We start from the raw sequence: 12,962 nt of genomic DNA on the forward strand, positions 1-12,962 counted from the left end.
AATGGAAACGATTGGCTATGCGCATTTGATAGACATTCTTAGCACCCAATAAACGGCGCCGGCGCATTCGTAAACCACGCCTCAAATACGAGAAAATGAACGTGTGGTTCCCAGACCCAAGTCTCAACGAGAATTGGGTCTGGCGTTAGCCAGGCTACCAAAAACATGTATGTGTCTACAAATCCCTCATTTACAAAATATAGACTCAAAATCTTTGATATTCAACATAATACAATCATGTATCACTATTTTCACAAATCACAAATGTTGATATTCAGATGAATCTCTTCTCTTCTCTTCTCTTCTCTTCTCTTCTCTTCTCTACTGATGTGAGGGCAGGACAGCCTGCCACTCACATGTGACCACAGCAATAGCAAACATTCAATTAATTAGATCCAACCAATCTCGATGGAAAAATCCATTTAAGTCCATTTTTTACTTGTTTGAGAAGCCGTTTCAATTGGATATACAGTACACCACAATAAGGAACAAAGACTATCGCTATACTTAGTGGCGCTGTCCTGCAGAGTTTAACTCCAACCCTAATCAAACACACCTGAACAAGCTAATCAATGTCTTCAGGATTACTACAAGGCTATAGGCCAGGGAGATTTTATTTATTTATCAGGGTTGGAGCCAAACTGCAGGACAGCTGCACGCCAGGACCGAAACTGCCCATCCCGGGATACAAATGCCCTTTCAGTTTTTTGACATACTCCTGACAACAGGACAAATAGAAAAGTAAAAGTACTTTTGCTTTGTTAAAACAGCTTGTTTGCATCTACAGTACAGACTTTAGAAGGATCTCAGTGACAAGAACAAGTGGATGGTTTAACTTTAAATGGTAATTGTAATAAAGTCCCTTGTTTGTGGGTGTGAGAAGGAAGGAGACCGGGGTCGGCTGACTGAGGATCGTGGGTATTTATTAAATAAACTCAAATCACAATCGTGCCACATGCACGTCAAACTCAAAACTCAATACTCATTCCACTATTCAAATTACTCGGCAGCATTAGTCTTCCTTAAGCAGAGTTCTCTTTCCACGGTCCCACGAGTCCTCAGTCCTCCCTCTCTGTTGCATGTTCCAGTCTGGCTTAAATATGGTCTCCCCAAGCCAATTACTGTAACGAGACACAGGTGTAAGTCATTTTGCAATTAACCCACTTACCACCGCTCGTCTCTCCACTCTCTCTCCCGTCGCAGACCTCGCTAGACCACGCCTCCCCCGCCACATACCCCCACCGCCCGACTCAGGCCGGGGAGCCATCCGGCCTGCAGTCCCCCCCCCCCCCCACATTCCTGGAGAGGAAGTCAGCCACAGCCATCTGCGCCCCCGGCCTGTGGATCACCTGAAACTTAAAAGGCTGTAAAGCTAGATACCAACGGGTGATCCGCGCGTTGGTGTCCTTCATGCGGTGGAGCCACTGCAGGGGCGCGTGGTCCGAACAGAGGGTGAACTCCCTCCCCAGGAGGTAATAGCGAAGGGTGAGAACCGCCCATCTGATGGCCAAACACTCCTTCTCTATGGTGCTGTACTTAGTCTCTCTCTTTGAGAGCTTACGACTAATGTACAGCACCGGGTGGTCCCCTCCTTCCACCTCCTGGGACAGGACAGCACCCAGCCCCCTGTCCGACGCGTCAGTCTGCAACAGAAAGGGAAGAGAGAAGTTAGGAGAGTGCAGGAGCGGCCCGCCACACAGAGCAGCCTTAACCTGGGTAAAAGCCTGTTGGCACCGCTCCGTCCACTGGACCGTATCTGGTACCTCCTTTTTAGTGAGGTCAGTCAGCGGGCTGGTGAGGTCCGAATAGCTAGGAACAAACCTTCTGTAATATCCCGCCAGCCCCAGGAACTGCCTCACCTCCTTTTTGGTCTTAGGTCTGGGACAGGTTGCAATTGCTGCTGTCTTGTCAATTTGGGGACGCACCTGCCCATGACCCAAGTGGAAGCCCAGATACCTTACCTCCACCCGCCCAACTGCGCACTTCTTTGGGTTGGCCGTTAGCCCCGCCTGTCTCAGCGCCCCGAGGACGGCCCTCAAATGCTCCATATGCCGCTGCCAGTCATTACTATAGATGATAATATCATCCAAGTAAGCAGCGGCATATGCAGTATGGGGCCGTAGAATTCTGTCCATGAGGCGCTGAAACGTGGCGGGAGCCCCGAACAGCCCAAAAGGAAGAGTCACGAATTGGTGTAATCCAAACGGCGTAGTGAAGGCTGTTTTTTCTTTGGACATGGGAGATAAGGGGATCTGCCAATATCCTTTTGTTAAGTCCAATGTCGAATAAAAGCGAGCCGTACCTAACCGATCAAGCAGCTCGTCAATCCGCGGCATTGGATATGCGTCGAATTTCGACACTGCGTTCACCCTGCGATAGTCCACACAAAACCGTACTGAGCCGTCTGTTTTAGGAACTAAAACTATCGGGCTCGCCCAGTCACTGTGGGACTCCTCGATTACTCCCATCTCCAGCATCGCGTCTAATTCTGTCTGAACCACTTTTTTTTTGTGTTCAGGCAACCTGTATGGCCGGCTGCGAACCACCACACCCGGCTTTGTCTCAATATGGTGCTGAATCAGATTAGTACGACCAGGTAGAGGCGAAAACACGTCTGCAAACTCTGTTTGCAATCTTGTGATGTCAGTGAGCTGCGAGGGCGAGAGGTGATCTCCCCCCGGTGCCAGGGCGAGAGATTTTTCTTTAATAATCACTTCTGGCCCGAGATCCTCCTCTCCGCTCACTGCCGTCGCAAGCAACACTGACTCCTCCTCACTCCATTTTTTTAGGAGATTGAGGTGGTAGATTTGCCGTGAATCGCCTCTGTCTGTTCGAACTACCTCATAATTGAGATCTCCTATTCGCTGTGTGACCTCAAAGGGTCCTTGCCACTTTGCTAATAATTTGGAGCTGGAGGTTGGTAGTAAAACGAGTACTTTATCTCCCGGTGCAAACTCTCGGAGCTTAGTTCCCCTGTTATACAGCCGGCTTTGTCTGTCCTGGGCCTGAAGCAAATTCTCCATAGAGAGCCGCCCCAGTGTATGGAGTTTTCCTCTCAGGTCCATGACATACTGAATTTCATTTTTGCTATCCGAGCGTCCGTCCTCCCAAGTTTCTTTTAGGACGTCTAAAACCCCCCGGGGCTGACGTCCATAAAGAAGCTCGAAGGGGGAAAACCCCGTGGAGGCTTGCGGGACCTCGCGCACAGCGAATAAGAGGGGTTCTAGCCATCTGTCCCAATTTTTCGCGTCTTCTTGTACGAATTTACGAATCATTGTCTTCAAAGTGCGATTAAATCGTTCGACCAGGCCGTCCGTTTGTGGGTGATAGACGCTGGTGCGCACCGATTTAATGCCCAATAATTCATACAATTCGCTTAACGTGCGTGACATAAACGCGGTGCCTTGATCCGTGAGAATCTCTTTTGGGATTCCCACGCGGGAGATTAAACGAAACAGGGCGTCCGCCACACTTTTAGCCGAAATGGTGCGGAGCGCCACTGCCTCAGGATATCGTGTTGCGTAGTCTACTATAACTAACGCAAAGCGATGTCCCCGTGCTGATCGTTCTAATGGCCCGATGAGGTCCATACCAATTCGTTCGAAGGGGACCTGCACAAGAGGTATAGGGCGCAATGGCGCTTTTGGGGTAGCCGGTGGGTTCACCAACTGACATTCCCGACACGACGCGCACCATTTGCGAACGTTCTCGTGAATGCCCGGCCAAAAAAATCGGGTCATTAGACGATTTAACGTAGCTGACATCCCTAAATGCCCTGCCATCGGGTTACAATGCGCCGTCTGGAAAAGCATTTCCCGACGGCTCCGGGGTACTAACAATTGGGTTGTATCTTCCTTTGTCTGAGTGTCTTGGGTCACTCGATACAACCTGTCTTTAATAATGGCAAAATAAGGATAGGAGAGCACGCGATCAGGTTGGAGAGCCTGCCCATCGATGGAACGGACCTGTTCAAACGCATGTTTGAGCGTCTCGTCCTGAGACTGCTCCAGGGGAAAGTCATCACAACTGGAGAGGTTCAGCCTCTCCAGGCCGCTCGGTTCCTCTGAAACAGTCGCACTGGGTCCAGGCACAGCCTCTCCCACCTGAGCGCTCGACCCCCTTCCCCGCCTTCTTTTTTTCCCAGAGACATCCGCTGTTAAACATCCCAATAATTGTTCAAAAGCTGGCCAATTCGTTCCCAAAATTAGCGGATGTCGGAGGCGCGAGCTAACGGCCACCTCCACAGAATGGTTTTGTCCCCTAAATTTAATGGTGATGGCTTTCAACGGGTATTCCACTATATCCCCGTGCACACACCTCACCTTAACCATGCGGCCCGTATCCAATGCCCCGGATTGTATCAGGCTTTGATGGATGGAGGTCTGGTTACAACCTGAATCCACCAAGGCCTGATAAGTACCCCCCTTAATACTCACAGGTATCTGGTATAACCCGGCTTGATTGGGGGCAGCCTGCGGGACGTCCGGGATCCGGACCATCGTTCCCACCTCCATGACCGGGCAGCGGTCCACGAAATGCCCCGGATCCCCGCAACGCCAACAGGCCGGCCCAGGCCTCCCCGCCGCCCTAGTGGCAGGAAGTGGGTCAATGAATTGGCTTGGGGAGAGCGCAGGAACCACGGCGAGCCCCTCTGGGTGAACTGGCCCCGCCCCCTTGACGGGAGCTCGTGACCCAGCTGGAACCTCTGCTCCAGCCTTCCAACGCGGAGGTGCCCTCGGTGGCCCAGAAAAACGTGTCCTAGGGAAAGGAACGGGTTTAGGGGAAGGGGGAGAGAGAGAGACAGGTGGAGAGAGAGAGAGAGAGATAGATGGGAGGGGTTCGCCGACCCCGGAGCACGCTGCCAGCTGGTCCTCCGCCAGTTGGATGGCCAGATCCAGCGACGCCGGCCGGTGGCACTGGACCCACTGGGCAGTCCTCTTGGGCAGACGAGAGATGAACTGTTCCAGTACCACCTTGCTGATAATGGCCTCAGCGTCGCTTCCTCCGGCCAACAGCCATTTGCGGCACGAGTCCCGGAGCTGCTGCGCCAGAACAAAGGGTCGGCCTGCTTCCGCCAATTCCAGAGATCGGAAGCGCTGACGATGTTGTTCGGGGCTGAGGCCGACCCTCTGGAGAATGGCTCGTTTAAATCGGCGTACACCAGGAGGTTCTGGACGGGCAGTTGTTGAGCAGCCTTCTGGGCTTCCCCCGACAGCAGCGGAATCAGCCGCACCGGCCAGCTGGTCGGTGGCCACTCACATGCCTCAGCCGTCCTCTCAAACAAGTCCAGGAAGGCCTCGGGATCGTCGGACACCCCCATCTTGTTCAGAGACATGTGAGCGGCGTGGGTGGAGCTGGGGAAAGCCGGCTCCGTCCGAACCTCCCGGTTCAGCAAGCTCCGGAACAGCTCGCGGTCCTCCTGCTGGTTCTGCATCATGGCTTGAAACCGATGTTCCTGGTTCGCCTGAAATTCCAGCAGGGCTTTATGGTTCTCTTGATTTAGTCCCGCGAGCGACGTGATGATGTCCGCAAATGGCGTTCCCGATGTTGCTGACGGAGTTTGCATCTTTGGCGGCGGCGTTCTCCTTCCTTCCCGGGTTTTCGGCACCAGTGTAATAAAGTCCCTTGTTTGTGGGTGTGAGAAGGAAGGAGACCGGGGTCGGCTGACTGAGGATCGTGGGTATTTATTAAATAAACTCAAATCACAATCGTGCCACATGCACGTCAAACTCAAAACTCAATACTCATTCCACTATTCAAATTACTCGGCAGCATTAGTCTTCCTTAAGCAGAGTTCTCTTTCCACGGTCCCACGAGTCCTCAGTCCTCCCTCTCTGTTGCATGTTCCAGTCTGGCTTAAATATGGTCTCCCCAAGCCAATTACTGTAACGAGACACAGGTGTAAGTCATTTTGCAATTAACCCACTTACCACCGCTCGTCTCTCCACTCTCTCTCCCGTCGCAGACCTCGCTAGACCACGCCTCCCCCGCCACAGTAATAATCTGGCGAGGGATTCAGAATTCAGGACAACTGATTACATTACTGTAAATGATTATATCTTTGTTCGAAGCAACTCAAAACATTTAAAGCAATCAATTGCCTCAAATTATTTAAGTTATGAAATTCAAAGTTTCTGTGTAGCAGATGGAGGGCGATAAACTCCAACAACAGAGACAAACACATTTCGAAAGGTTTCTACATTTATAACAAGAAGCTCATATTGTTTAGAAACAGAAATACTAAAAGATTGTGTGGCCTTAAAAACCTTATGTACATGCAGACGCCTCAACCCTTTTTTGCTCTATCACATCTAAAGACACTATAATAAATTATTGTGATTATATTAATTGTGATATAATCATCACTCGCCACTCTGCCCAGGGACAGCAGATGTAAACTACCTATTAGCTAATTCTGGTGCAATTACTTTTAATTGTGCATTGTCCCTGTAAAAATAAACAATAAAATGAACACGTCACGGAAATTTACAATAAAACGGCGTCTTTTCAGTTTCGAGTCAACTAGTAACCTATTTGTATTCTTCCGATACTGGCCTCTGTAACCGGTAGGCGTGGCCTCGTAGGGCAGCGAAGCAAGTGCATTCTGGGAGTTGTTGTCCACATGAGCCAAAAATAAATTTTCTGGCATTTCTCAGTCTAGAAGGCACTAACTTCTAAAATAATTTCAATTTCTACAACATACATGACCCAATTTAAATACACATTCATCTTTCCAGCGGTGTAGATTCCTTCTAAAAACTGCTAGATCTGCTTATTTTTCAACACTCTTAGAAGAAAACAAACACAACCCTAGGTATTTATTTGAAACAGTAGCTAAATTAACGAAAAATAAAACTTCAACACCGGACGTTTTCAAACAACACAGCAGTAATGACTTTATGAACTTCTTTACTTACAAAATTGATAATATTAGAGAGAAAATTATAACTATGAAACCGTCTACTACAGTATCGCATCAGTTGTAGTCTCCTGAGGAAAAATTCCATTCATTCATTGCTATAGAAGAGGAAGAATTGTCTAAACTCGTTAAATCATCTAAATTGACAACATGTATGTTAGACCCTATACCCTATACTAAGCTATTGAAAGAGATGCTTCCAGAGGTCATAGATCCTCTTCTTAATATCATTAATTCATCTTTGTCACTAGGATATGTACGAAAACTTTTAAGCTGGCTGTTATTAAACCTCTTATTAAAAAACGCAACTTGATCCTAGAGAATTAGTCAATTACAGGCTAATCTCTATCAAAATTATTAGAAAAGACATGTATTCTCACAACTGTTCCTTTTTTAGAAAGAAATGGTATCTGCAAGGATTTCCAGTCAGGATTTAGACAGATTTCCAGTCAGGATTTAGACAGCTCTCATTAGCTCTCATCCGCTCTCATCCGATCGTGGTTGTATCTCTCTATAGCCCCATTCACACAGCACTTTGAACCCGGCAAATTGCCGGCAAATTGCCGGAACGCCTTCTGTGTGAACGCAAACACGACCCGGGTTTAATGCCGGGATCGATGCCGGGTTGGGGACCTAGTAACATTGCCGTGTTCAGACCCGGAACGCGCGCTGTGTGAACAAAAGCCAGGACAAATGCCGTAAGGGGTGTGTCGTAGTGATGATGCACGAGCCTTCGCAATGACGTAGTTATCGTGCGACTCTGTTACTCTGTTAGAAGAAAGTTTGTGTTCGTCATCGATCACATCGATCATCGACCTTCAAAGAACGAAAAGATGTCTGCAAACTGGACTGAAGCAGAGACCCGAGAGCTCCTTGCAATCCGCGCCGAAGCTGAGATCGTTCGCCAGCTTTGTGGAACGGTACGTGATGCGTTAGTGTACGACCGAATCCGAAAAAAAATGATCGAGCGTGGTTTCTCGAGATCGAAAGCGCAGATCATAAGTAAACTTAAGGCGCTGCGTAAAAAATTCCACCAAGTTCACGACTACAATGGAAAGAGCGGTAGTGGAAGATTAGACTGGCCTTTCTACGACCTGTGCTACGGCATATGGGGAACGAGCCACTCGGCAAACCCAGTGGCACTACTGGGTAGTATGGACTCGTCTTCGCCTTCGTGTACAAATGACGAAGAGGAGTTATCACCAGAACCGTCTTGTTCCTCCGCATTTTCCTCTTCTTCTGCTTCTCCCTTGCCCTCAGTTGCCTCCAGACCGGAGACCATTGAAGAAAACCCTAGAGAAATCCGTTCAGGTGAGCTATATAACCATTAACTATATTGTTGGGGACATTCTAAAACGATGAACGTGAAAATAGCTCATGAAGCCAGAATTGCACTTAAATCTAACGTGAAAAATGTCATATTAAGTATATTCTTCGCTTTATAGTATACAGTATTAATAAATAAGCTTTATAGTAAATTAGGCCCTCTAATATCACTGTGTTCATGCATCAATCCTAGTTTAAGTGTTTTAAAATGTCCCCATGGTTGTAGTCTTTAGTTTGTGTTTTGTCTGCCATACATCACGTGTGTATTCCTGGTTAATAATACAACTTTTGGGTTTGTCTTTTCAGAATCGCCTCAACCACCTCCTGCTAAAAAGGCCAGAAAGCCCCTTTCCAGGACTCAAACAATTATGAAAGAGGTGAAGGACCTGTTTTTTGAAATGGACAGAGACTTTGAGGAGAGGGAGCGTGTTCGCTTGGCAGAGCAGAGGGAATACGAGGAGCGACTGAGGAGAGAGGCGAGTCTGGCAAGGGAAGATGAACTGGCAAGGCAGATGTCGATGCTGCGCGAGCTACAAGAGACCCAAAACCGTTTTTTGGGTGAACTCCTACGCCACATGCCAGCTCCGGCACCCACACATTATTACGTGCCTCCACGTCATACCCGCTTCAATATCCCAAGCACATCAGAAGAAACGGAAAACAGCACATTCACGCCGTTGTCATCCTCTTCGTTTCTACAGCTGGATTAGGAATAGTATAAAGTCATAGTATATTTTAATGCTGTGCGAGCTACAAGAGACCCAAACCCATTTTTTTTGGGTGAACTCCTACGCCACATGCCAGCTCCGGCACCCACACATTATTATGTGCCTCCACGTCATACCCGCTTCAATATCCCAAGCACATCAGAAGAAACGGAAAACAGCACATTCACGCTGTTGTCATCCTATTCGTTTCTACAGCTGGATTAGGAATAGTATATAGTATAATTTAAAGAGTTTTATTTATTTTTTTTCTTTAAGTGTTTTCATTTGTGCTCTAATTTATATTTGCAATCTAGATTAAACACTTTGTATTGTTTCATATGTTTATATGTTTTATTTGCAAATATAAAAGTTTGCATTCAACATACTGGTGTGTGCTTCATTATTGCTTTTTCAATATAACTGTGTACAGTGCCATATTACTACAATTACATATAAAATACATAATGTATTTTAAAAAAAGATAAATATTAAATAGATTTCATTTAATTGAAATACAAACTACTGAAGTCACTTTTCTATATCTTAAAAATAAAAAAAATGCTGGGCTAACTTGGACAAGCTGCTAAATGATTCAATATACATAAAATGTTTTTCAAATTATATTTCAAATTGTTTATTTATCATCTGTGACCACACTCCATTATTTCAGTTATGAAAAAAGTGACTGACAAACGTAGTGAATAGTTTTACAATAAATAATTTTTATTGAAAAACTTTGACATGGTGTATTTTGGTTGTGCAGGTAAAGTAACACGAGTCATGACAAGAGAGTCATCATAGCCTCACGAATTCCTTGACAATTATGTCCTCCCACCCCCTGAAACATATCTTGATCAGGCTCTTGCAAATCATCTGTGATGTTCCAGTCAGGCAAATAAACTTCTTTGTTCAGCTCACAAATATTGTGCAGAACACAACAAACAGCAACAACATCAGACATCAGAGCTGTATCGACATCGTTGCGCTTCAGCAAACACCTCCAACGACCTTTAAGGCGACCAAAAGCGTTCTCCACAACCATCCGTGCTGAGCTCAGTCGGTAGTTGTAGTGTCGTTGTTGAGGGGTCAGGGCATGGTGGTTTGTGAAACCCTTCATAAGCCAGTTCTTGAGGGGGTATGCCGCATCGCCGATTAAATGGACAGGAACCTCGACATCATTCACTGTCATTGAGTTCTGTTAAAAACAAAATGTACAAATAATAAATCACAATGCAATTTTTTTACAATGCAGCTGTTAATGTTAATGTCATACATGGTTTAATACACTTGCATCTAGATATCAAAACATGACAAATAAAATGTGCCAGTAAAACAAATACTGCGTACCTCACGAGGAAACAGGTATCCACCCTGTTGCTCTGCCATTTTGAAAATGGGAGAGTTGGACAACACACGAGCGTCATGCGTGCGCCCAGGCCAGCCCACATATACATCTGTAAAGCTAGTTCAAGAGACATGGCATTAAAATATGGACACATAAAAATTAATCGAATTTCGGTAATGAACACAATAGCTTAGGAACTACATTCTTACCAGAAATTGTGGTCCACAACAGCTTGAAGTACAATCGAATGCCATCCCTTACGATTGTAGTAAGCTGTAGCATCTTCTTGGGGAGCAATTATAGGGATGTGGCTACCGTCTATGGCACCAGCACACAAAGGATACCCACGTTCAGCGAACCCATTTAAAGCCTTTTGAAGAGCTTCTCCTTTGGGCAAGGAGATGAAACGTTTCAAAAGCTTTCTCTTCAGTGTTGCAGTGACTTCGTGAACCAGTGTACAAACAGTGGATAGCCCCACACCAAAGAGACAACTGATTGTACGGTACTCGCCAGGGGTAGCATACCACCACAAAACAATAGCCAATCTACGGCGTGGTTCAAGGGGCTTTCTCCAGTTCGTAAGCTTGCGTCTCAGGCTTAGCTCAACAAGTTGCAGAACAAACTCGAACGTGTCCCGTGACATCCGAAAGTGCTGCCGCCACTGATCTTCGTTGAAGTTTTCCAGGACATTTGACCAAAACACAGCCCCTTGAGGTCTTCGTACCATCCACAGTCTTCTCTTCGAAACACCCAGTTGCATGAGCCGTGTACAAAGAACTGTAGCTTTTAGCATCCGATGGCGTCTCCGTGCTTTACGTCTCGCGGCTTTATTTTCTTTCATACTCTCCGCCAATTTAACTTCCAGCGTATTCCGTATCGAATTAACACGTTGAAAAGAACTCAAAATCGAAAATAAAATTGTGATTTGACCACGAAACATGTTGTACATAAACAACAAAGTTTGAACAGCAACATCTAATGCCTGATCAGCTGCCATGTTGTTCAAAGCAATGCAAACACTTCCGCTTTTCGACGCGTACCTTATACGTCACATCATAACGTCACGCGTCTATCCGGGACATACCCGGGTTGTGTGTGAACGCGCTCTCTGATTCCGGCAAATCACTGGCAGTGTGAATGAACCATTTTCAAACGAACCCGGGTCAAATCCCGGGTCACTTTATCCGTGTATTTTCCGGAATCTCTGTGTGAAAGGGGCTTATTAGTGTTACTGGATCTTAGTGCTGCATTTGATACCATTGACCACAATATTCTTTTAAATAGACTTGAAAATTATGTTGGTATTAGTGGAATTGCATTAGCATGGTTCAAATCATACTTATCTGACCGTTATCAGTTTGTAGCAGTAAACGAAGAGATGTTTATCGATCAAAAGTTCAGTATGGCGTACCACAAGGCTCAATACTAGGACCGTTGCTCTTTGATACCAATCTTTCATTTGAAAGTCGCGTGTCCAGCATCTGTAAAACCGCATTCTTCCATCTTAAAAATATCTAAATTACGACATATGCTTTCAATGAATCATTCGGAGCAGTTAGTTCATGCGTTCATGACATCAAGGCTAGATTATTGTAATGCTCTACTGGGTGGTCGCCCTGCACACTTAATAAACAAACTAAAGCTGGTCCAAAACGCAGCAGCTAGAGTTCTTGAGAACCAGGAAGTATGACCATATTAGCCTGGTTATGTCAACTCTGCATTGGCTCCCTATTAAACATCGTATAACTTTTAAAATATTGCTGACTTCCTACAAAGCACTAAATGTGTACGAAAGCCCAACAATGCCCCCTGGAGGTATTTTTGAGTATGTTACTTTTTTGGTGCTTGTACGGGCATGGACAAGTCTGAACTAGTATAAGAGGGCAGTCCATATACTTGGAGGAGTGACTGACTGCTTCTTACACAAAGCGGACTGATGCATGTTTGTTGTTCCCGTGAGTGATTGATTAAGAAGCAAGTTATCTGTTACATTCTATGCTGTTCGAACTTTAATATTCTGTGTATCCAGTTACTGTCATCTGTGAAATGTACTAGTTCAACTAGTAATTTGAATAATTATATTTCAGTGTGAATTGCATGTTACCCAAGTCCATGTAAAATAAAATTGAAATTATTTTGATATTGTCTAGTTGTTTATGTTCTGCAGTATAATTCAGATATGTAAGCTAAATTATTTATGCTATATTTAGATTCTAAATACTTGAATACACTTTGCCAAAGTAATGCTAACCTATGGTTAACAGATATTTCTTTATATTTAACATTTAATAACCTGATTTACTATTACTTCTGTTTTGTATAGTGACCATTCTTTATGCTATCTGTAATACTGTTTATACTTGCAAATTGATATTGTATTTTGTTTTCTTTGTTCATTGTAGACCACACATAACCACGAGTAAATGCCTGTAATACTTCATACATGCAGTCCGAATAAAGCCGTTCTGCTGGGACACTCTCTCTCTTGCTCCAGTTTCTTTAACCAGAAACTTCCAACACCATTTCTACTAGTGCTTAACCGAACCCTTTGAGCGTCCCATACGCTCGTATAAAATGGTTTAGCTCCGCAGTACTTAAGCGAGCTCTTAACAAATTATTTATAGTCCTTCATGTCTATTGCGATCTCAAAATTCTGGCCAGTTAA

General features: G+C 45.5%; 2 protein-coding genes across 2 annotated transcripts; one reads left to right on the plus strand and one right to left on the minus strand.

Moving 5' to 3' along the window:
- Positions 1 to 7,752: 7,752 nt before the first annotated feature.
- LOC306989608 (uncharacterized protein) lies at positions 7,753 to 8,955 on the plus strand (the record flags this gene model as incomplete). Its single annotated transcript, XM_079595457.1, has 2 exons — positions 7,753 to 8,230; positions 8,552 to 8,955. 2 exons carry the CDS (start codon positions 7,753 to 7,755, stop codon positions 8,953 to 8,955), a joined length of 882 nt encoding a protein of 293 aa, XP_079451583.1.
- Positions 8,956 to 9,730: 775 nt separating this feature from the next.
- LOC306989609 (putative nuclease HARBI1) lies at positions 9,731 to 11,434 on the minus strand (the record flags this gene model as incomplete). Its single annotated transcript, XM_079595458.1, has 3 exons — positions 10,507 to 11,434; positions 10,300 to 10,414; positions 9,731 to 10,147 (listed from the first exon to the last, which is right to left on the minus strand). Exons 1-3 carry the CDS (start codon positions 11,292 to 11,294, stop codon positions 9,731 to 9,733), a joined length of 1,320 nt encoding a protein of 439 aa, XP_079451584.1. The 5' UTR covers positions 11,295 to 11,434.
- Between the last annotated feature and the right edge of the window lie 1,528 nt (positions 11,435 to 12,962).

This window comes from Phoxinus phoxinus (assembly GCF_949152265.1).
Source record: "Phoxinus phoxinus genome assembly, chromosome: 21".
NCBI lineage: Eukaryota > Metazoa > Chordata > Actinopteri > Cypriniformes > Leuciscidae > Phoxinus > Phoxinus phoxinus.